General features: G+C 41.2%; 1 protein-coding gene across 6 annotated transcripts in view; it reads right to left on the minus strand.

The window, feature by feature from the left end:
* The window catches only part of KCNIP4 (potassium voltage-gated channel interacting protein 4), an 813,618-nt gene that overhangs the window by 90,582 nt on the left and 697,635 nt on the right, over positions 1-25,401 (minus strand). For all 6 annotated transcript variants that reach the window (XM_006184702.1, XM_032494781.1, XM_032494786.1 and 3 more), the window contains exon 2: positions 5,819-5,943. In XM_006184702.1, coding sequence (XP_006184764.1) covers positions 5,819-5,943 — 125 coding nt within the window. The remainder of the gene's footprint in view (positions 1-5,818; positions 5,944-25,401) is intronic.

Consider the following 25,401-nt stretch of genomic DNA (forward strand, 5'->3'; position numbering starts at 1 on the left):
AAATGTAGATCCCTATAATTTCAACCTCAGTTCCCTTCGTCTATTTTTAAAGTATAGAAGTTCTCAAGCACTTTGAGTAGGATAGAGAAGCCTTATCAAAGAACTCTCATCTCAGGCTGATTCCTTTGGCCATAACATCAAATCTCTTGCAGAAATCAAGGAAAAGGTTGGTGCCACTTTTGGTAAAATCCCTAAGGAGATGTCTGGATTGCAGGCACAGCCCTAAGGGTGGGATCATGTGCTTGAAATATGACTTCAGACCAAATTTAGCAGCTTTACTCCATAGAGGTGGCTGCCTCCTCACGAACAGCCGCTGTGATGGACACCTGTGGTGATGCCCGGTACCTCACACCCTTCTTAATCCCTTTGCCTTGAGTGCGGGGATGAGCAAGTGAAAGAATAAGAAACTAACTAATGAAATGACTTCCCTGATGCTAAAGCTGTTTGCTGATTCATTCTGACTCAAAATGTTTACAACTTGTTTTTCTCTTTTCTCTGACAAACCCCCATCACTGCTTCACCTGCTCAACTGCTTTTGTGCTAAACAGCCCCCAACCTTCCCATTACACTCCTCACTCCCTATACATTCTTTATCCAGAACAGCTTATCTTTTAACCCAGAAGCTGGGCTCCGGGAAGGTGGTCATGGGCTGATAGCTTCAGAAGAATGAACAGACCCTCCAGAGTTTCTCTGGGATGCCAGGTGGATTCACAAAGATTAAGAAGAAAACAGCACCCCTGAAAATGCCCTGATTGCTGTCGCCTTTTTGTTCTATCCCATTTTTCTATAAAATCTCTAGACTCCAACCCCAAGATGGATTCACAGCCCCTAAGGCATTCGCCTGTGTGACTCCCCTTTGCCTGGCAAAGCAATAAAGCTGTTCTTTTCTAATTCTCCCCAAACTCTGCCTCCAAGTCGCAATTCAATTATTAGGGTACAGAGGTCAGTTCTTCAGCAACACAAGGGTGATGGGAGGTGTTAGACACATGATTAAGTTACACTATGTAAGTCTCTGTTCTGCAGAGTAGAGACACCCTCTCTTGCTGACTTTGCAAGAAGTGAGCTTCCATGTTAAGAGTCTGTAAGAAGGCCATTGGTAAGGGACAATGGGCAGCCTCTGGGAGATGAATGGCCCCAGGTTGACAGCTAGCAAATGAATGGGGATCTCAGAAATATAACCACAAGGAAATGAAGTCTGCCAACACCCCCTTGAGCTTGGAAGAGGACCCCAGAATCCAGAAAGAAACGCAGCCTAACCAATCCCTGGATTGTAGCCTTACGAGGCCCCATGCAGAGGACCCATTTAAGTCATTTCTGGACTCCTGAGCTTCCAAACTGTGAGATAATGAATGTGCGTGCTTTTTTTACATCATTAAATATGTGGTAATTTGCTACATCCAAAAGAAAACTAATACAAGCATCTTGCATTTTTAGGTAAAAAAGAATGTTAACACTTAACATTTTCGGGGAAGAATGACATTAACAAGTAATAAAGTCATATCTTAAAGATGTATTTGAATCCAAAGGATATTCTGACCTATTGTAATTCAAAATAGTGAAAGAAAAGGAGACAGGGAAAGATTTGGGACTGGAAGCAGCCAGGTGTCCAAAACATACTAGGTCTAACTCTTCCAACTATCTTTCATCCTGTGCCTTAAAAAATGGGAAGAATATGCTGTAAATTATTAATTGATGAGAGGAAATATCACAGAGGAATGTCCATATAAAAACTTAACATCCCAGTAGAGCAGTCATTATCACCTAACACTGACTGAAGTTACGCCGGATTTTGAAAGAGAGCAGCAAAGCAGATTTATGAATCATCTGTATAGACACTCGGCCGACCTTCTAGGTCCGTGTTTTTCAAAATGACCTTCTGTTAGTGGTCTATTAAAATGAGAATTTTTAAAATTAAGAAGTTTAAAAAAAAAGATCATTAAGCATCATCACCGATTTAACTGAATCAGAACCATCACAGGTAAGACCTGGGCTGCCCATCTGCACACACATCCCACTCACTGAGGATTTCCTAAGTTTCCAGTGTAGCCAGATGAACTATTGATACTTGACATTTTAGGGCTCATCACAAGCAGGTCGATTCTGTTTGTGATGGAAGCGCCTTTATGGCTGGGATTTTACGCATCTAGTTCAGTGGCTCTCAATCTTGGCTGTACACAGTAATTTCTGGAGGGCTTTATAAATCCTGATGCTCAAGCCTCTTCTGGGAGCAGTGACATCAGAACGGTCAAGCATGGTGCCCAGCTATTCGTAGTTTTTAAAGCTCCCCAGATGACTGTAACATGAGACTGCCGATGTGTAGCTAGTATCTTGCATCTTTCTGCATCTTTTTTAATACATAGTTATGTGGCTCAAAACCCGAAACACTGCTGGGAGGAACAGAATAGGCCAACCACGACCACTGCACTTGGATGGAACCCAAGCTGAGGCTGATTATGTAGGACCACACTAATAATAACTCTTTTTTGTTGAACTTCGTGTTTATTGCCTCCATTTATTTAAACAAAAACAGAAACAGAACAAAATAAAGACAAAACCCATGCAATGTAGTCATCATCATCCCAATTTGTAGAGATAAGGATGCACAGGCCACGGAATCTGCCTAAACGAGTAAGATTTGGGGTCTGAGGGACACCAGTGTTTGCGGTGTCTGCGCTCTGTCGGTGATTCTCAGAGCGTGGTTCCCAGCCAGGCAGCACCAGCGTCACGGGAACAGATGAGCAGGTGAATTCTCCACCCCAACTGCAGACCTACTAAATCATAATCTTTCAGGTTGGGACCCAGCAATCCATCTGCTTCAACAAGCCCTTCGGGTGGTTCTGGGGCGCAGTAAAGGCCGAGGAACACAGTGTTACATTCTCCATTTCTATCAGCTGCCTACGTTTGAAAACTCAGTCAGCGTGTGGTAAGTGAAATAAAGATGTGGGGATGACTCAGTGGGTGAGACAGGGCGAGCGGCTGAGAAACCCTCTCTCCCCTTCTTCCTCTTCTCCCATTTCCCGTTTATATTAACAGTCTATGTGGGAGAAATGTTGTCAGAGACATAACACTGGAAAAAGACTGGGCGGCTCCGGGAAGCTTTACTTGAAGGGGTGCCTTGCCAAGTTCAACTAATTTCACGTAAGTGTGACTTTCTTGTAAGATGTTGATGAATAGTTTATCCATTTAATCAAAATATGGAGAGTTTTAAAAGGTTTCATTAAAGATGAATATCTCAATTGGTTGCCTGAAAATGATTTTTTGATCTTAAGGGCTTGAGATAATTGGTGTTCAGGAAACCAAGGGTGGTTGGTTTGCTTTCTTCGATGCTAAGCGGGTTCAGATTGCTGTCATCCTGTAAAATAAGGGCACTGCTGCCCTGCTCTAGGGCCTTTCTTGCTATATTTTAGGGCATATTTATTAGAGTGGTACATTGACTACAGGAAAATCAATAAAAATTAAAGGGCCACTCTTGTTTTATTTATCAGAGACATTGATTAATATTTTCTGAGCAAACTGTAAAGTCATTTCATTTAAAGAAGTATATAAAATATGCTTTGGGCACATTCGGTTCTGATGGAAATTTATCTCATGGGATGGGGTAGAATAAGAATGCAGAGAGAAGAGAAAAAAATAGGGAAAGGAAGGCAGGGGAAGAAGCGAAAGACTAGAACTGACAAGGAGAAGAGACAAAGGAAGTAAAGGAAGAGGGAGAGGATGGAGGAACGAAGAAATAGACAAGAGGTCAAAAGGGTGGGAAAGGGGTTGGGAAAAGAGAGGGAAAACAAGCAAAGGAAGAAAAGAGGACAAGTAGGAAAAGGGGAAAAAAAAAAATCAAACAAAGCCATGAATGCAGATTTTGGAGCCTGGGCAATTTGTCACGAAGTGCTGCTTGTGGAAGACAGGCTGCAGAGATGCTGGCCCCGAGGGTTAAGGATGGTGGTGATCATTACTCCAGTTTGCAACAAATGGCATGAAAGGCAGCTGGACCCCAAGTGGAGAGACCTACAGTGAAGGCAGTGGAGGGACAATATAGCAACAGCGGAGGAGCGCAGGGATGCTAAGAGGTTGGTTAAGTTCTTCGTTCGACAGCTGTTTTGTATCTGATGCGTAATCCAGTGTTACACAGGAAAAGGTCTGCTTATTACAAGATCTCTGAACCAGAGCAAGGAAGTTTGGGTGTTCCCAGGAATGCGCTGGAAGTTCTCTTCCATGATGAGCCTTCTCCTAGCACTTACTTTCAGCCAAAACTTGGTCTTTTTCACCTCTTCTCCCTTCCCGTCCTCACTGCTCAGTGGTTTGCTGCTGTTGGTGGTCAGGGCAGCTACTTCACTGTAAGTGCTTCCCCCTCTGCAGCCTGCAAACTGCTGCACCTATGGCTTAACTAATAATTTTCTGGCCTAATATTCAAAGTCCCTTTCTCTTTATTCTTGTTTATTTGTGTTATCTTGGTTGATGACACATCACGATGTATGATGCGAGATGGTAAGCACCCATCTCCCTTATATCGCCTCCCTCCCCATCCAGTCCACCCCTACAAAGGCCTGGGTGTCAGCAGAGGACCAGGCTTCAGAGGAGCAATGGAAGGAAAAATTTTGGAAGCCCAGGTAAGGGGAGTGGTGAGGAGCAGAGATGGGATAGAGAGAGGCCCCATGGAGTCAGAGAGATGGTGGAAGTTTTTGTGCAGTATGCATGCCAGAACCCTATAAAAAATATTCTGAAAAGGCAACTAGAGTTACAATTCTCTGAGTAAAGTTTTTTTGTGGATACCAAAAGATGAGTTTCTCATCTGCATGAGGTTGGACAGAGGTAGCAACCAAGGTGGACAGATTTGAAGAGGCTGGAGTCAGCAGAAATCTTTGGACACCATAGACTTCTACAGGCCATGGAATTGGGGCTGGAAGGAGGGGGATCTGAGGAGGAATCAAAGCAATTTCATTTGGCTCTCAAGGACTACCTATAGTATATGTAACCATGGTTTACATATATGTAAGAATACAATACCTCTGGGGATGTGTATGCCATTTAAAATATGACTATTTAATACTTTCAAGGATAAATTACTTTTAAATAAATTCATGACAGTAAGCATTTTCTCCCCATTTGGACTGTAAGCTCCAGCAGAAGCTTATCTTCTCCGGCTTTTGAATGCCCTGTAGTACATAGCTTAATACTGAGCACACACCAAGGAGTCAATAAGAGTGTGTGCCTGGTGGTGCCCAGCCCACCCCTTGTCCCCCACCGTCACCCTCTGGTGTGCAAGGACTATCACTCCTTTTGAAGGTGATCCACTTGGGAAGGTGCATGATAGGTGCACCTGGATCACAGAGAATGGAGAGCAGGGACTGCCTACGGACCTGTCACTCAGAGCCAGTGGTGACATGGTTTTTCATTAACTATCAAACTTCCATAAATTGGACTTTTCTCCAATGATCAGAATGGAGTCCCTTGATGGGCCCCGATCTATAGCCAAGACTCAAGTCAAGCACCAGACTACAGTTCACAGAGGAAGAGACAATAGGAGCTTATTGGAATGACGTCAATGTAGCTGAAAAAGAAAAAGAATTCCCACTAGGAACTGAGTAAACCTTCCTTCTGTCCCCATCATTACTTAGCGCACGCCTACACTGTATGAGCAACGGTGCGCCCAAGTGAATCGAAGTCCAAGTGGATATCGACACTGCTCCCATCTAGGGAAGAGGGGTGCGAAGGGGACTCATGCTGAGGCTCTCACGGAACTGCACTGTTTCCCTTTTCCCCCTCACTTCTCAGTGCTCCTCTGAGAACTGTGTGAAGGTAAAATCAAAAAGAAAGTTCTTACATTCTTAAATCCTCTGTAAAGAATCTGGAGCTCCTTCTTGGTGAATTTGCTCTGGGCTTCCAGCAGCTCGAGAGCCTCGGGCCGATGCCTGACGGTGGCCATCTCCAGTTCATCTTCCACGCTGTCTGCGGAGGGAAGGCAAAGTCTTAAGGACAGTCACCACTCACCAATCCAGATACACAGTAACACAGAAAACGGAAGGGAATGTTTACTGAAGGCCTGTGCTTTCTCCAGAGGAAGGATTCTCACACTGCCAATAACAGTCTTTACATTTCCCAGAGTTTACAGTATTAAGCTAATTCTACATAATATTTTTTCATATGCTCTAGTCTTAGACATTAACCATATGAACATTTTACAGTACAGTTTGAAAGCATAAAAATCATGAACAATCTTAAAACCTCAAATGTGTGTATGTATCAAGGACTAGTTATAAAAGTGGAATTTTAGTTTAATTGTGATCAGTATCACTCTTGTATCACGCACCTATGAGATAGGACTCCTCTAATACACTCTAGAGATTCCACTGAAATCAAATCTTTCACCTGGAGCTACAAATAAAGCAATCACACCAGGTGCTGAAATGCCTGAAGTCATCGGCTGCCCGTTCGGCATAAATCCAGGCTTCAGGGGTGCACATCGCATGGACTGGGGCCTGAAGGGACTTCCGGATAGAACCTATTTTGCAGGTAAGGGAATCCACAACTACGGATAAATGCTAAAATATTGTACTTGCTTTGTGAATTATATTTATGCTATAATTTCTCAAAGATGCTCTATGCAAAAAAAATAAAAATAAAAAAGAATTTTGTGTCCATGTAAATTTGAGAAATACTGAGAGTTCAATGTAGTTTGGGAGCAAAACACTGGAATATAAAGGTTTTGACAGGATTTGCAACAAAGAATTCTGTCCAACCTAACTGGCCCCAAAGGAGATTTGTCCACAGAACCCTTTCTCCCCAGAAGTAACATCAGGTAACATCTTCATATATGCCCCAGGGCCCTGCAGAATGCAGCTTGGGATGTATTGGGATATATGAGGTTCTGGGTGCCCAGATCTCAAAGAACAGCATCCTTAAGCTGCTTTTGTAATTTCAGCTGCTAATTTCAGCTGCTTTGCACGGGGACCCAATGGAGGCCTAAGGGAATCTTCCTGCCACAGTCCAGTCCACACTTCAGCCAAGGAACTTATCAGGAACAGAAACATCCAGGCTCAGTACTAAAACCTTGGCTTCCCTCCACTACATCCCAACTCAGATGGGTGAGACTCATGAGAACATCTTCTCATCGACTCTGGCCCCAGGGTCATGCACTCTCCATTCCACGTCTCAGATGTCAGTGGAAATGTAGTCTTTTTGGACCACAAAAGTCACATCCTTTTTGATATTTAATAATGCTGCCTCTCGCTAACATCGGTACCTACTTACTGCCCTGACACACTGAGTGCAGGGAGGGGCCCGAGCGCTGGCTTTGCAGAGAAGAAAGGTCAGTGGAATCCTGATTTCGGTGTGTCTTAATTCCCTCAGGAGTTTATAAAAGACCACTAATGACGATGAAATAAATACTGGGAAAGGTTGTATTTGTCAAAGTGAGGAAGAGGATATAAAAGCAAACATTTGTTTTGTACTTTGTCGCTTTTATCCTTGTCAGCTCTGAGCTCATCCTTGGCCTGCCCGTCTTCTCATGGCCCTTTTATTTTTTGTTCACTGGAATGAATGGGTTGACTCTATTCAATGGGTCCTGAGCTTGAGAGGATGAAGGAAAATGGCGTCCCTAAGATTTCTGTCGATCCAGTGCACTGGGCTGTGTTGAAGTTATTTGTTGTAGTTGCTGGTGCAGAAATAAATGCCATGGGGCTGACCTGATAGAAATAGACTACGATGGAGGGAAAGACTACTTTCTTGCAGAGCATCTTGATTGAGCTTCTTTTTGAATCAGTTACAGTATAATTTCCTCAACTTAAAATATTCTCTTTCCTTTTTTCCTCTTGTTGAAATACACCTGTCTTTTATGATCTGATTCAAATACTCCTGCCTTCTGTCTGAAGCCTTTCCAGTTGCCCCACCATACAGAGCTACTGATGGGCCCCCAGTCAGAGTTCTCACACCCCCCTACTTCTCAGCTAGCCTGTAAATCATTAATTATGTTATGATCTGTTCAGGCCTGTCTTCCCCATTGTGAGTTCCATGAAGATGGGCAAAGTCCTACAGGTCTGTACGTCCTGTGGACCTAACATAGTGCCTCATACCCCACAGTTGCTCAAGAATTAACTGGGGAATGAATGAAGACATGAGTCAATAAACAAGCAACGTTGCTGCCGAAGTCCCCCTGCCTCTGGAGCCCCGGAAACCTTAGCTGCAGAATAGAAAATTATTTCTCAAACTGAGGTTTGTGGACCATTGATGGACCTTGAATAATGCCGTCTTTGGTATCACAGTGTTCTCTATGCCTTGTTTCGAGAAACACAGCATAGACAAAAGTAAAGGGAATTTTAGTGAGATTTTCTGAGCATTTTTTCAATCACAGCATAACCTCCACTAGACCTAATGACCCGTCCACTGCTAAGAAACAAAACAGCATCTGAATTGCTCAGCCTTTGTAACCACACAGCAGCCTGAACCTACCAACCCAGTTTCCCCCTCCAACTACTGCAGACTTGCAGACGCTAAGACTGAGACAAAAGACCCAGGGCCGGAGGGTCAGTGTGATTGTATCAAGAATGTGCGATAGGATGAGCATCACATGCGATTTTCAAAGCACCATCCTTCAAGTGTCTGCCTGGGGACTCTCTTGTTTTCCTAGCTGACTGGTATCTTACTTCTTAATGATTCCTACCTTTCCAAGGGCTGTTTCTATTTCTAGAAGGCTGACAAGCTCTAAAAACATACCTGAAATCATCAGCAATCACCAGCATATAAGTTTAAAAAAGAAACACCACCTAACGCAATCAGGACTCCGATCCTGGAGGGAAAGCCTGAGAGCACAGCAGGATTCTGCAGAGGATGCGAAATTCATGATGGGACTCTGCCACCACTTAAAAGTGTGCACTTTGGGGTGTTTTTTTTTTCTTTTAATACAGTGCTTAACATTTATTAAATTCCTGCAATATGCCAGGAGATAGGCTGGGTGCACTACTGATATAATTCTAATCCTCACAATAAATCTACAATGAGACGTAATTGTCCATTTTTTTCATATATGGATACTGAGTATCTTACAGAGGTGAAGGAATGAGTGGCCAGGTGTCACATAGCGGAGAAAACAGAGGCTGAATTTATACTCGAGTCTTTGATGCCAAACTTCATGTGTTTTCCTACTCTGCCAAACTCTCAGTACTAACAGAAATAACAAAGATTGAAAATAACATTTTTATCTCCTCTCTTCTCTTGCACTGTCAAACGTCTCAGAGAAGCTGACTATATCTGCTGGGTCCATTTCCTACCTCCTGTTCTCTTTTTAATCTACTGCAATCTGACTTCTGGCCTTGTTATAAGTTGAATTATGTCCCCCTAAAATTTTTTTGTTGAAGGCCTAACTCCCAATATGACTGAATTTGGAGATGTGACCTTTAAGAAGACAATTAAAGTTAAATAAGGTTGTAAGGGTGGGATCCTAATCCAATACAAATGGTGTCTTTATAAGAAGATAGAGAGGCCCCTGGGACACACAGGGGCAGAGGAGAGGCCATGTGAGGACACCGCAAGAAGGCAATCATCTGCAAACCAAGGAAAGAGGTCTTATGAGAAACCAACTCAGACGGAACCCTGAGCTTGGACTTCCAGCCTCCAGAATTGTGAGAAATAAATTTCTATTGTTTCAGCCATCCAGTCTGTGGCATTTTTTATGGCAGCCTGAGCTGACTAATCCTTGCACCTATATTCAAAAGACATGTAACACCAGTAAAAGCAGGTCTCGCTATTCACAGTTGGCCCAGCGAGCGCTGAGAAGCCTGCTAGCCAATCACATCCTTTCATCTTCACAATGCCTTTCAAGACAGCGGTTATCATCCCCTTTCAAAGATGAGAAAACTGAGACTTGGAGAATCCAAGTAACTTGTTCAAGCTCAGATGACTAGTTAGTAATGAAGCAGGCAGCTCTCTCTGGCACCCTAAAACCCAACTTTCTAAACATCCTGCTGAAATTGTTAATAAAACCCTCCACCCTCTACAGAGATTTTGCTCTAAGCCTGACTGTATATTATCTCATTCTAATACTGACAAAAATCCTGTGAGATATGTATTATTGCCTTTATTTTACAAGGAATAAACTGGGACTCACGGAGTGTAAATAACTTACTCAAGGTCACAAAGCTAGTAAGTGACAGAGCTGGAATTTGATTTCTGGTTTTTTAATATCAAAAATCATGAGCTTAATCAATAGGATGTTTTAAGAGATTTGGGAGACAAAATATTTTAAATCACAAACCAGGCAGCCATTGAATACCCCCCTGCTCTGGAGAAATGTGCCTGGGGGCTTTGAGATCGCTATGGTGGCGGTCAACGAGGTACTGATTAGAAATATGCAGAATAAGGTTTGGAAGTGATGGGTTCACAGAGCTGGAGAGAACACGAAAGGTTGCTGGAGTTGTTGGCTTTTCTGCCTTTCACCACTGAGAAATTTGGGTTCCTCAAGGCTAAGTAGGATTAAAAACAGAACCAGGTGGCACTCTGACCTCCTGGATCATCTTCAGGGCTCTGTCCACATGCAACTAACTATGCAGGTGTCCTGCTCCTGGAATAGCACTGCTCATCCAATGCTACTTTTTTTGGCATTCTGAGACAAACTAAATACAACTAGTATTTTAATTCATGTGTCTTCTAACAGATTTCATTTTAATCAGATGACAAATTGCAAAACCCAGACACCCTTGAGCTTCCTGACTGTCTCTTTTTATTCTTTGTTCCTTAGATCTCAGTCTCTCAGGGCCAAGGATGTCCTCTGTCTGAGTCAACAGTCCCCTCAGGCCATGACACAGTTGGGCTAGAAATTGGAATTCAAATCACCTGGGAATGACAGAATGCGTTTTAAAAATAGGCACCTTTCTCTCACATCTCCCAACTTCTCTTAAAATACAGTAGAAGCTTATTACAGCCTAACTCAAAATAATGCAAATTGAACTCTGTCTGAGGTCAAATCATATCCCCTAGAACAGAAGTGCAGAACACCTTGCTTTACACAGATGAGAGTGAGGCCTGCCTTCCTAAGACGCAAACTTGGAAACAAGGCCTGTAATACTGCAATACAACTGTTTTCTGAAGAATACTGTCACTCTTTTCAGGAAGCGGGTTCAGAGATGAGTCCCTGCCTTATCATAGCAGGGGACATTGTGAGACTGCAGCCACGTTCTTCTGCCTGGGGCCTGCCAGACTACTGGCTAGCTCGGCCCAACAGCATTGAATTTGGCACACTAAATGTGCTCAATTAAAAAAGATGTGAAATCAGTGACTAACTAATGGAAGCATCCCCGTCGTCTTGGGTCTGTCTACAAGTGGTCCATGTCTCAGTACAGCGTGATCGTTCTTTAAAAATATTATACATTTTCTTCATAAAAAATCATAAATCCTATGACTTAAAAATTCTGTTGGAGCTGAAATTGATTTGTCTAGCCAAAGATTCAGCTGGCTTGACTTATATTGCTTTATCTCATTTATAAAAATACTTTCTGTGTCTTGACTTCTAATGTTTACCCCAAATTCAGTTGGATTACTAGTGACTTGATCTGCATGGCAATAACATCACGATGAGGATGATTACCTTCTAATGACACACATGGTTAAATATGTAGAAGCTTAGCCCAGTGACAGGTATTAGAAGAGGAGCTGACAAATTTTGCTCCAGGTTTTAGCTTTACACTAAGTGATGATGGAAGACTCTCGGCTATAGTGTTGGAAATTACTCCTGAGAACTTCTGCAACAAGGAGGAGATGCTACTGTCTGTTTAATACTTAAGTGTAACACATCATGACAAAGATAAAGCTGCCTGGAAGGAGATTTCCAAAGCTATTTTTCATGACACCTATGGAATTTCTTCTTCCCCTTTCCTTCTCTTTTCTGAAAGCTTGGACAGGCCTGGCTAAGACACCATCTACTCAGAAAACTCTGTTTCTTAGTCCCACCCTTCCCGATGCTCAAAGTGGTTGGAATTATAACCAGCTGAGGAAACTGGTTTTTAGGGTTAAGGAATTTGCTCAAGTTTGCACAACTGCACAGTGGATCATGGGGGAGCCGGGAGCTGACACCAACCTGTCTTCCTTCTTGGTTTATCATTTGACTTCTCTGGGTGGAGAGTTGAAACTTGGGCCAAGCCCTGCAAGCAACTTTTCAAATTTTGCCAAATTTAAATGTTCAGTCCAAGAATGCGAAGTCCTGGGAGCCCTGTTGACGCCTCCTGTCTTCACAACCACCCACCCACCCACCCGTCCACCAGGAGCTGTTCTCAGGTGCACAAGGAGAGTATGTGAACTATTAACTCCAAGTTGATCACGCACAGCCCACGAACAGAAAGCAGTCAACCCATCTGAAGCCTTGCGGGAGTCCCAGCTCTTCCCAGACCACTCTGAACCACTGGAGCCTCCAAATGTTTGTTAGTCAGACGTCTTTCTTCAACTCTGGCCCTGAAATCATGTTAGGACCCCAAAGCCCTTTATTGGTAGTACTTTATCCTATTTATTGTACATATAGCAGCAGGAAAATGAAAAGTACCTTGAAAACGGACAATTACTTTGAATGTCTTCTGTTAGAGGTGGTTGTTGGCAATGACAGTGCAATTTCCATTCCAGGAGAACTTGAATTGCTTTGCAATTTCATGATTGAATTCAATCACTTATAAAACATAACTACTCAGAGAAAAATTGCTGAAGCTATTTCTCGCACCACTTGTGAGTAGATTGTCTCTGCCTTATTTATAAACATAAATAACTCTTCACACAAGCTGAGATTTTAAAATATAATCACCTAATTGGAATGCTTGTTGTTAGCATGAACTATATTATTACTACAGCAAGCCATGAATAGCCTCTTATGATAGAAGCTATTATTTCATACGTGGTAGGGTATAGCTTGCTTTTCGGTAAATGAGGGAAATAAAAATTAAATTGCCGGCCATTAAACACAAAGAGAAAATCTATAATAGAAATGCCAGGGTAAGGGGAGAAGGAACAAGGAATATGATCGAACTTTCACATAAAGGCAGACCAAAAAGGTTGACATTCTAGTCAGGAAAGTCAACGGCTGAGAAGGACAATGATCAAAGAGAAGATAAAAAAGCAGTGAAACATGGACAGAGATGAAGATAGCCGGTCATAGCTGATGCAATTCCAAATGTTCTAACAAGAGTTTTTCTTGAACTTCGATAGACTGTCTCCTGTTTGCCCTAAAAATCTAATATAATAGCAAGCCACTTTCTATAGCATTTGTTCTATGCAAGCACTTCACATACACTAACTGGTAAAATCCCGACTCGTGTCCTGTGGATGCTCTGTCTTGTTCTGTGGGTGCAGATGCTGGCACAGAGAGATTAAGTGACTTCCCCGTGGTCGGTCACAAAGCAGCAAAGCCAGGGTATGAACTCTGGGAAGTCTGGTTCCTGGGTTTACGAAATTAACTGTTCTCCTGTTCTGTCTCCCATAGAAAATAAGGGAGAATGATGGCCCAAAATGTCCAAAAATGATAGACCCAACCAAGAAGCCAAAAATTAGTAGCAAAATGTCCTTTATCAGTAAGAGTGTCCCTACCCTCATGGCATTCACATTTTAATAAGCTTCTGACTCCACACTGGGAGCAGGTGGGCCGGGGGAGGAGGGACGCACACTAGGAGTAGCCAATGAGCCGCAGGACTAGCACCTGACGTCTGCTGGTCGCCCCTTGTAGTAAACAAAGTTACTTTCACGTTTGTTATTAGAGCTAACCATCACGATCACTCTGTGATCAGACACTGTCACCTTGCTTTTACAGACCAGGAAATCCGTGTTGGAAGGGAGGCTGTAAATTACGAAGGACAAATAAATAGGAAGATACAGATTTAGGACTTAAACCCAAGTTCACTGACTGTAAAGTCTAGAAGTGATGGCTGATTACCTGAGAACAAAGGAGGGAACATAAAGCTGAAAAGGAGCAGAAGCGTACTACAGCAAATTAATAATAACAATAAAAGAGCCAGTGACCAAATGTCGCTCTTTAATCTTTAAGGGAGAAGCTTTCATCATTTTACTTTGCTTCAGATGTTAACACAGAGGTGATACATTTCTAAAAGATTCTTAATTTTAAAGTGTTACATCTAAAGTCTATTGTAAAGGAATAAACATTTGGAACCTTTATTTACGCTAAATACAATGCCTGATTCATAAGATATCACCACATTATGTGTTGCTTTAGAAGGTGGACAGTAAATAAATAGAATCCATTACCTAGGGAATTAAAAATAATCTGTGTGAATTTAGTGATAATAAATTCTTGGTGGTATATTGGGAGGGGGGTGTTTTTGAGCTAAAAGCAGAGATGGAGTAATATTCTGCTGTGGAACATTTATCCATCCTGACCATGTTTAAAACAGGGTATTAGGAAAACTGAGCAGTGATCTGGGTTTTGTTATGTTCCTTCTGGGTTTAAGCTACTTTCTTGGTTCAGGGAAAGTTAGATTGCATTGTCCAAATGTCAGTTGGACATCTATTGTGTGACTAGGATAAGTCAGTAAAACGTTCTCTGCCTGTGTGCTCCCTATGTTCACTGCTATAAAAATGAGTATGAAATTGTACCCAGTATTGTGGCATAGGGTGACTGGGCATGAAATGAGATGGCACGTGTCTGGCATGTAGTAAACACTCAATCATAGTGTTATGGTCATTATTTGTACCAGTATTAACTACAGTATTGTCTACTGTCACTCTTAACATGATAAAGCAGAACAGTGCCTAGAATCACTCATTCCAGGAAATTATTCAGTATCTCCATTTTTTTTTTCTGGGTCTATGTCCCAGTTCTGACACTGGACAATGGGTTTTACCTCACCAAAGCTTTAATTTAAACATCTCTAACTAGAGATAATATTTGTTTCAAGTTCATAAAATTGTTTTGAGAGATTGCTTGAATCACTTACTGATATGCAGTAATCGATCAGTAAAAGACAACACTTATGGTTATGAATGGTCATTTCATGCTTCCTAGCAAGGCTTTGTTCTAGAATCTTCAGGAGTAGGGCTCTGTCACTACCTTTCTGGAGTTTGAATTCCTTTTCTGATGCTTGTATAGCCTTAGGCAAGGTGTTTAGTCACTCCCTGCCTCAGTTCAAGTCACTGGAAACCTCAAATCCTCAGTCCTCTCAGCTGTGAAATGGAGATAATAATAGCATTCTAACAAAAACTCTGAAGATTAAGTGGAATAAGGTCTGGCGCATCACAAAAACCCACAGTGCATGCTTTCTGCCACGAGGATGATGATGGTCTTGCCATCTATCCCTCTAACACTGGCTCACCTAAAGCATGAGTTAATTTTACACTGACATTGAGATGAATTAAGTGTGATTTTTATTACCTCCAAGAACACTTACTGGAGAATATGTCTACCTCCAAGCAGATTCAGAGAACACTACAAGCTACTTGGAACTGTTCTACCCAAGTCTCCAATGAGAGTGTTTTGCAGAAAGATGAAAGCTTCCTCTTTCAGTTCATCTCTAGAACTTGTCTACCTGTTTTTCTTTCTTTCTTTTTTTTTTTTTTTCTTTTCTGAAAGCTTGCAAGCAGAGATGGGTCAGTGCTTCTAAAAACAAACAAATACAAAACAAAACAAAACTTTTGCCCATCACACTTGCTGCTCTATAGTATCCCCTGGCAAGAAGGCAATTTGCAACTAAGAAAGTTAAACTTTAACCTTGCAATCTAAGCAGATAACATAGCAATGCTCTGTATTTTATAGACCTGGTGGAGTGTAAAATTAAGTCTGCTTGAAGCGTTAGGTTCCCATTTCAGTGTCTACAGGAAACCAACAGAAACCAGCACTGTGTGCATTACTTCAAGGTCAACGCAAATGGAAAATAGGTATTTATGACTCCTATTAGAAATGGCATGAGTGACCAATCATAAAATCATTAATAAAAAAAGAAAACTTTTGTTTGTCTAAATTTTGATGTAGTCTTATAAGTAGTCGTCACTCTACCCTCTTTTGTCCCAAATTAACAGTAAAGAAAATAGTGGAAAAATCAAATGAGAAACAAAAGATTTCATCACACAGGTAACCTGAAAAAAACACATCCACAATAAAGCTTTTCTCAAGAATGGCTCGTTTTCTTTGGACACTTTAAGCGAATGTGTCTGAAATAAAACTACTGCCATCTTTTCTTAGCTCGCTTTCATGGCCGTCTCTGCTTCTTATCCTGCTTAATGTCACCATTGTCCTTTCGGTGGAATGGCTGCGTCCTTTTCCTATCTTTGACTTAGTACCAAAACTGTTTCCCAGTGTTTCCAGTCACAACTTCACCCTGGGTTTCAAATCAGTCCTTTCCCTCTCGCCACTGTTGCCTTACGTGCAGGTCTCTGTCCTCTCCTGTAGGGAGGGGAGTCTAGTGGTGAAGACCCTAAGCTCTGGCATCACACTGTTCAAGGTCAAATCCCTCCTGAGACACTAAGTAACGGTGAGACCTTGGGTTAGAGATTTAATGTCTTTTGGTTGTCTCACCTAAACGGCGATTATAACTGTGCTTTCTTTATAAGCTTGTATGACATATTTACAATAATTGTGAAGGCTTAGAATCGTGTTGTGCTCAGTAAGAGCTAGCTGCTTATATTGTTTCTTGCATAAGATTTTTAGGCAGTTTCCCAACTGAGTTCCCTGTTTTCTCTTTTCTCTCCTTCAGCAATTTACCTGTTCCTGATTTATTTTTGTAATATTTTCTCACCCTGAGGTTTAGTTGGTTCCTTGATTCAGAAACTAGTTTTTGCTGACATTGTGGAGAACTTGTCTGTGTCTTCTCTTCAAACGTTGCTTTTGAGCTCTTGCTGTTCTTTCCTCTGACTTCAAGTTCACCACCGACCCTGCTAAAGTTGAACTTGTGTCCCAGCTCCCTTGCCTACTGGCTGGCTCTAGTCATCTCAAAACCTAATCAAGACAAAGAATCAGTTTTCATTTTGATCTAGCAATCCCACCTCTGGGTGGGTCTACATCCAAAAGGAATGAAAACAGGGTCTCAAAGAGACACCTGCACTCCCATGTTTAATGAGGCATTATTCACAATAGCCAAGAAATGGAAACGACCTAAGTGTCCATCAGTGGATGGATGGATAAAGAAGATGTGGTTATATACATCCAATGAAATATTCTTCAGCCATCAGAAAAAAGGAAATCCTGCCATTTGTGACAATAGGGATGGACTTTGAGGGACTGTGCTAAGTGAAATAAGCCAGACAGAGAAAGACAAATACTGCCTGGCACCACTTAAATGTGGAATATGAAAAAAGTCAAACTCACAGACAGGGAGGAGAAAGGTGGTTGCCAGGGTCTGGGGTGTGGGGGAAGTAGGGAGAGGTTGGTAAAAGTGTACAGTCTTTCAGCTATAAGATGAATCAGATCTGAGGATCTAATGTGGAACTTGGTGATTATAGCTGATAACTCTGTATTGTATAAACGAAATTTTTGAAGAAAGTAGAACTTAAATATTCTCAGCAAAAAGAAGATAAATATGTGAGGTGATGGATGTACTGATTAATTACATGGGAGGATTCCTATTACAATGGATACGAATATCAAATCCCCACAATGTACACTTTAAATATCTTGAAATTTGATATGTACAATTATAACTCAGTGAAACTGAAATAAAGAAAAATAAATAAAAACCTTGGCTGACTCCCCACTGCCTCACTTTACTGCAGAGAACCAGCCTTGTGTTGGCTGTAAGAACCTTCAAACTGGTCCCAGCTCACCTTTTCTGACTGCTTCTCTCTCTTACTTCTCACTCTGACCATCTTACTCTTGATTTAGCCTGCTCCTTCGGCTTTTTCTCCCTCTTGTGAAATAATTCTTCTCCAAAGGGCCCTGCTGAAATACTACCTTTTTGTGAAACGTGCCTGGTGAGATTCGACCTCATCCCTGTGGCTGTAGCTCCATGATCATCACAAGTAGGGGGAGAAACATAGCACCAGCAGCCAGCACTTACTAGCCAGTCACTGCTGTAAACACTTCACACGCTCACTTAATCTTCTACACAAACATATAATTTTTGCTACTATTATCTTCACCTTGAAGGTGGGAAAATGAAGCTCAGAAAGGGTAAGCAAACTTTTCTATAGCTAGTCAGTCACGGAACCAGGATTTTAACCAAATAAGCTGTTCCTAGAGTTATCACTCTTCTTAACCCTAATACATCTCCAGTGCTGCCTCTCACAGCACTTTACTTGTATTCATTGCGTCCGAATGATTTTTGTACATGTTTGTTTATTTCTATACGATGTCAGCCTTCAGACACAGTGATTTATAGTGTTTCCCTGTTCCTGGCACTATTACTTTTCAAATAGTGGATGCTCTGTAAGTGTATGCTGCATCAAAGTGCCAACATACTAAACCTGCCAATAGAAACCAGCTGTCCTGGGACCCCCTGCCTCCAGCCTTCCTGTACTAAGACTCATTCATGATTTAATGAGGATGTCTAGCAGAAAAATGATGGGCCAGAACAAAGAACGTCTATCTTTCTGTTTTGTCACTGAATACCTGTGTAACTTTGGACAAGCCACTTAATCTCTCCATTTTTTAGTTTGCTAAACAGAGACTTCAACCCCTCTGCTCTGTCATTCTCCCAGGAGTTTTGTGAGGATGAAATGAGATAAGCAATAGGAAAGATTCTAAGACTTGTAGACACCTATACGAAGGGATGGACAAATATTCTGATTAGGAAAACACATTGTTTACGATAAGTAAATGAGGGTGTCAATTAATATTAAATCTGGGTTAAGCAGCATGTCTAAATTTCCCTACTCCCTCCTTCTCATGGGTGGTGAAGTCCTACGAAAGGAGTAAGTTTTGCACTAGCTTTGAAACAGCTGTCATTGTCAGAGCCAGAAATAAGAAATATCATCTCATTGGCTCCCACAACGCAAGGCTGAAGCCCAGGCTCTGCTTCTCATTTGTAGGTGGTGAGACTGGGGTCCAGAGAGGGGAAATAAGTCATTCAAGGGGCTACCACAACCTTTCTGGACAATATGAGCTGTACAAGGGTGTCCTATGTTAAGCAGATAAGTGGAAAAAAAGACTCAGCCTTGTTTTCATGTAAAAATGACCAATACGATACACACAACTAGAGAAATGGTAAAGAACAAAAACTCTGGATTTCCATTTCCAGGGTCACCGCTCTCCCTCCCCCTCCCCCTCTAACTGATGATGTAATTCAGGTGAATTCCTTAACCTCTCATCCCTCAGTCTTCTATCCTGTACGACTGAAATAATTGTGTCCATTTTATAGGGTAATTTTTAGGATGTAATGACTTAGAACTGTCCAAAACTCTTAGAATGGCACCAACCACATAGTAAGTGCTAGAAACTTGTTAAATAAATAAAAACAACATCTGAGAATTTGAAAATTACATTTTTTTGGAATTCATACGTATGGTGACATTGAAGGGCCATGCTACTTGCAAATTAAGCTTACAGACCTTCACAGGTTATGCATCTGTTCCTCCAAAGATTTTTCTTGACTACATGCCCAGGTTAGAGCTTTCAGCTAAAGTCACTAAGGAGCTAGTATGAGATTAATTAATTTTCAGAAGGTTAAAACTTTAAAAAATTTTCCTGGAGGTTACTGTTGTATTTTTAATTGGCAGCATGTTGGCAGTTCAACTCACTTTTGAAAAACAAGTACTCCAACAGCCAAATGCTGATGCTTTCTGTGCCAAGAGAGGCATCAAAAACTTTCCACGATCAATATGCCACCAGGAAAAACAGAACACACTGAAATGTTATGCCGTGTTTGACACCAAAAATCTGAAAGCAAGTTAGGAAACTGTGCTTTGCAATAACACAAGGCAAATATTGATGGTAACTTATCAGTTAGTTTTGAGTCGTCTGGCCTCACAATAACCTTGTCGCATTTGCCCTCTTGTGTCTGTTCAGATCAACAACAAAAACCCCTGGATGAAGCTTTAATTTAGTGAATCAATTCTTTTGATTGAATGAGGCCACTGAGCTTTTATTGGGTAGATGTTATTATGAAGTAAATTTAGATAAAACATTCATATAAATATAAGCATACATATAATCAAGTGTTCTATATTTTATCTTTTGCATTAGCTCCTGACTATTATTTAGTAAGCTTTTTGTCTCCATAATATCCTTTGAATAAATAGGGAAACAATTACTTTAGAAAAAATTAACTGGGGCATGGAGAGATAAAGTGAGTGACTCAGAATCATCCAGTGAGGAGACACAGCCACAGACTTGATGGCATTTATTTTTCAAAGAAAAAGTATTTGTGCTTACATAGAGTATAGAAGTTAGGGACTTCCTTCTTTTTTTTTGAAATTGAAGTGTAGTTGACTTACAACATTATATCAGTTTCAGGTATACAACAGAGTGCTTCGATATTTTTATAGATTATATTCCATATAAATTATTATGAGATATTGACTATTTTCCCTGTGTTGTACATTACATCCTTGTGTCTTATTTATTTTAAACCTAGTAGTTTGTATCTCTTAATCCCCTTCCCCTATTGTGTCCTATCCTCCACCTCTCTCCCTGCTGGTAACAACTTGTTTGTTCTCAGTATCTGTGAGTCTATTTCTGTTTTGCTGTATTTGTTCATTTGTTTTAATTTTTAGATTCCACATATAAGTGAAAACACACAGTATTTTTCTTCTTCTGTCTGACTTGTTTCACTAAGTATAAGACCCTCCAAGTCTGTCCATGTTGTTGTCAATGGCAAGATTTCATTCTTTTTTACAGTCGAGTAATATTCCATTATATATATACACACAACACATCTTCTTTATCCATATATCTGTTGATGGGCACAGGCTGCTTCCATATCTTGGCTGTTGTAAATAATGCTGCTATGAACTTTGGGGTGCATGTGTCTTCTCAAATTAGTGTTTTTGTTTTCTTTGGATATATACCCAGGAGTGGAGTTGCTGAATCATATCGTAGTTCTATTTTTAGTTTTTTAAGCCATTCATGAAATAGCTAAATTCCTTAATCCTACAATTATCTATTCAATATCAACATACATCTATAAGCCAGTTGTCAGCCTCCAAGATATCACGGAGTTGAGAACAAATCTTACAAGAAGAAGAGCAGTGTGACTGACTCTGAGAACTGTCACTGATCCTATAGGTCCCCTAGCCCTGGGTACATCATCAGCCTTGTTGGGTCCAGAAACCCTGCCCACATCTTTGCAAACAGTCCCTTCATTAAACTCCCATGCATTGCCCCATTATGTGTGCCTTGTGTTTTCTGCCTAGACCCTGACCAATACCTAATCATAGAATGTCAGTGTTAGAGAGTACTGGATTTGGAGTCAAGCCTCTCATTCCTGATTTTTTTTTTTATAGCTTTGTGATTTTGAGCAAGCAAATGATCTCCCTTCTCCAGATCTGTTTCCTCACATATAAAATAAGCTATACTCTTATACTAATAGGCTATTACCATTATAGGATATATAATAATATTTAAAGTATAATGACCACATCCTTAGACAGACTCTGGCTCAGTTGGCACATGGACTTTCCCATATGCCAATCTCGAAAAAGTGCCCTTCACTCCTCCCTTGAGTTTTTCCAGTAAGACTTCATCTACTGAGGTGACAGTCTCATATCATACAATCATTTGATAAATTATTCAAGAAGTATATTTGTACCACTGGACCAAGGGAAAGCATTAGGTCTGGCTCTCTGCCTCCAGGAAGCTGGGACTTACATCCCCATTTCACAACTGAGACAGCTGTGTGAAAAGACTGTAATGATTTGTGCAGAATCACACAGCTCAGAAGCTGGAATGAAACCCAGGCTTCCTCAGTCAATATCAGAGGTAGCCGATGCAGCTCAGTCTGACAAAGCGATGAAGACAGGAGTTTCTGGAGTCCGACTCCCAGCTCTGCCAACAGGGACACTCGCTTTGCTTGTCTGTGCCTCAGTTTTACCAGCAATTATATGGGGGGAATTCCTACACTTGCCTCAGAAGGTGGTGGGGAGTATCAGCTGAGTTAACACTTGTCATATATACAGACTCGTGATGTTTCATGCACTAAGTACTTTGCATGAGTTATCTTGTTGAATCCCGACAACCACCCATTTTTCTGAAGATCACAGTGGCCTTTCTCTCTGTATGTGAATAAATTATACTGCTTTGCTCCTTAGAACCTTTGCAGTTGCCGTTACCTCTTCCTTGGACCACTTCAGACCCTCTAGCGACCAGCCTTCTCTGGTTTTAGGGTCTCAAATGTCACTCATCAATGAAGCAAAGTATCTCCCCTGCTTGCATTCAGCTTCCATCGTATTACCATAGGCTTTCTGCCTTCATAATGCTCATCAGTTCCTGAGATTATCTTGGTTTTCATGTTTTAGCCTCTCCTCCCATGTAAGCTCCATGAAGGCAGTGAACTGATACACCCTATTCCTCCCTATAAAGCCAATGTCTAGAGTCATGCTTGCCACATACAGTCCCTCAAAAAATACTGTGGGATGAGTAACTAAATAAGGAGACTAAGGGGCCAGAGGATTTAAGTAAATAGTTGCAGGCATTTTGTTTAATATGAGGCACAATAGGAATTCAAGTGCATGAATGCCCCTAAGCCCACGCTGCCTCCACTGGCCTCTTTCAGTCTTTCTTGGAAGAGAAAATGAGGGTTGGTGCGAGAGTCCTAGCACAAGAGATAAAAATATATTCATTTAAAAGATATTTCAGAGAGAAACTGACCAGAGTTTAGCGGCCAGTAAGATGGTGGTGGGGTGTGGGGGCATAAAGCAGAGGAACCATGAATCCAGCTTCAGCAACTGGGCAGCTAGTGATGCCGGTGAATAAGAACTCAACTGTGGTGCTGGGCGGTGGTGATCAGGCCACTACATCTGGCAGGTGGTCTCGTCTGTGTCCTGGCTTGGTGCTCAAAGAGCAGTGGGCACCTGGCCAGCTGAGGGGATGCAGGCCAGCAGCTTGAACAGCTGGTCCTTAACAGATCGCCCAGGTGTCGCCAGCCTCAGTTCTTACTCACTTCTCACTCTTGTTTGGCAGTTATTAACCAGGCAGAAGACATTCCAGGTTCTAAGTGAATTCTCACTGGCTCACACCTATCCAGGCGGGCCACCCAGGAGGGGCCACTGCTGGTTCTGTCACTTCCTCCTTGAAGCCTTGTTTGTTGTTCCCAACACCTCTCGAAGGCAGCCGGACTTGAATATTTGTCTGACAGTCTTATCAAACATCAAAGTCAAGACATGTGCTCTAATATAAGAGGTTTGGGACTTACTATTTTTACCTTTTATTAAAAATGGGAAAATTTGATTTTCAAAAATTTAATAATGCCAATGGTTTTTCATGCAGAAAATCTTTGTTCTATGCTACTTCTTTTAATGCTTTCATTTGAGTCACAAGTGGCAGAACTAATATTTCAAGTCTGTATTTAATAAATGGCTATAAAACATATACAGTTTCCAAATATTGAGGATATTAAGTCTATGTAAAAAAAACACTCAAGACGTAATATGTGTGATGTGTTTAAATATTTGAAAGATCAACTCAAAAAACAATATTCTAGTATATATGAGGAAGCTTGTACTCACATAATTTAATTCTTTCATCTGGGAGAAAATAATCTTAAAGGCACACAGATATATACAGAGAGATGTTTATCTCAGAGCTCTTTATGTTTTGGGGTAAAAAGAAAAAAAGGGGAAAAAAATCTAAATATTCAAAAGCCAGGGAATGCAGTTAAATACAACATACTGTAACTATACATGTAATGTTATGCTTGGCATTAAAATGACATTTCCATTTTAATAACAAGGTTAATATTTATGAAAGTATGCAAGGTAAGAAAAGGATAAATTTTTGGTATGGATGCAATTATTAAGGTACACACATTGATGAAAAAAGATGTCACTGATTCTTTGTAGTTACTTCAAAGTACAGGAGCACAGAAGGATTGTGTGTTGTGTGCTGTGTGTTGTGTGGCATGTGTGTGTATCACTTCTTATCTTTTTTTTTTTTTTTTGTACTTTCCAATGTACTGCTATGAACGTGAGTTACTTTTATAAATGAACTATTCACCTTCCCAGCTTGAAGGGGGAGGAGGAGGAGGAGGAGGACGAGGAAGGCTGTCCCCGGGAAGAAGGAATGGACACTGAAGATTCCTCTCTGGGGTAGGACGAGTACCAGTATCCTAGGAAGTTAAAGGAAGGCCGATTTGGGCTCAGCATGAGGAAGAATGTATTGAAATGGGTATTTTCCTGAAGAAGCAGTGCTGCTCCCAGTGCCGACAGAAGGAGTCCGTGGGGGAACTGGGTATGACGTGAGGCTCCCTTCAAATTCTTGGGTTCTGTGATTTGGGGAATCTAAGTGCTCCATTACTCAGCAGAAATTTGGGGCTTTCTACACGAAAGAGGTATTTCTTTTGTTATTTGCATAAGATTGGTAAATCTCATGTTTCTGCCAAGAGGAATGATTGATCCCTCCCCCTTTTCATTTATTTATTTCTTACAGTTCTGGAGACTGGGAAGTCCAAGATGAAAAAACTCTTTCTTATCTGCCTTCTTGAAAAAAGGAAATGGAGTTTAGGATGACTACTGGCCTCTTAGTAAACCAACTTTCAGCTTTTCAGCTTTTCAGCTTCATGGGATCTGGTGGAGAAATTTCCACAGCCACTATGCAGGTCAGTCCAACCCAGAACTAGCCCCGCCAAGGGCTCTCTGCATGGACACATTCGGTGCCCACACTCTTCCTCCTGGTGGCCTCTGCCATTCTGGTACCTGTCTCTAACCACCCGCCTCCTGCCTCATGTTCTCGTATCATCTTTTCAGTCCTGTGCCCAGATGCTTAGGGTCCAGATTATGGAGAGGGATCTAATAGAAACACCTTTCTAACACAGCAATGGAGTTAATGTGGTCTCCTTTTCAAGTAATCTGCTTTGACCTGCTGGGTTTTTCTTATGATTTGCAGCTACTATGGAAAATGGTGGTTAGTGGGGGAGGGAGTTTTATATCTGCAGACCTTTGGGGATTCACAAATCACAGGCCATGTCTAGTGTGGGTTCAATATCAGCTATGAAATCCCAATTTTACAGACTCACAGACATAGTAAACAATCTTATGTTTACCGGAGGAAAAGGGGTGGGAAGGGATAAATTTGGGAGTCTAAGATTTGCAAATGTTAGCCACTGTATATAAAGTAGATTAAAAATTTTTCTTCTGTATAGCACAGGGAACTATATTCAATATTTTATAATAACCTTTAATGAAAATGAATATATGTATGTATATGTGTGACTGGGACATTGTGCCGTACAACAGAAACTGACACATTGTAATCGACTGTACTTCAATAAAAAAATATATATATATATATATATACATATATCAGTTTTTAGAGTCAGTCCGCTAAAATTTTTTTAGTATCTTCTA

Source organism: Camelus ferus, chromosome 2, assembly GCF_009834535.1.
Source record: "Camelus ferus isolate YT-003-E chromosome 2, BCGSAC_Cfer_1.0, whole genome shotgun sequence".
In the NCBI taxonomy this organism is placed as follows: Eukaryota; Metazoa; Chordata; class Mammalia; order Artiodactyla; family Camelidae; genus Camelus; species Camelus ferus.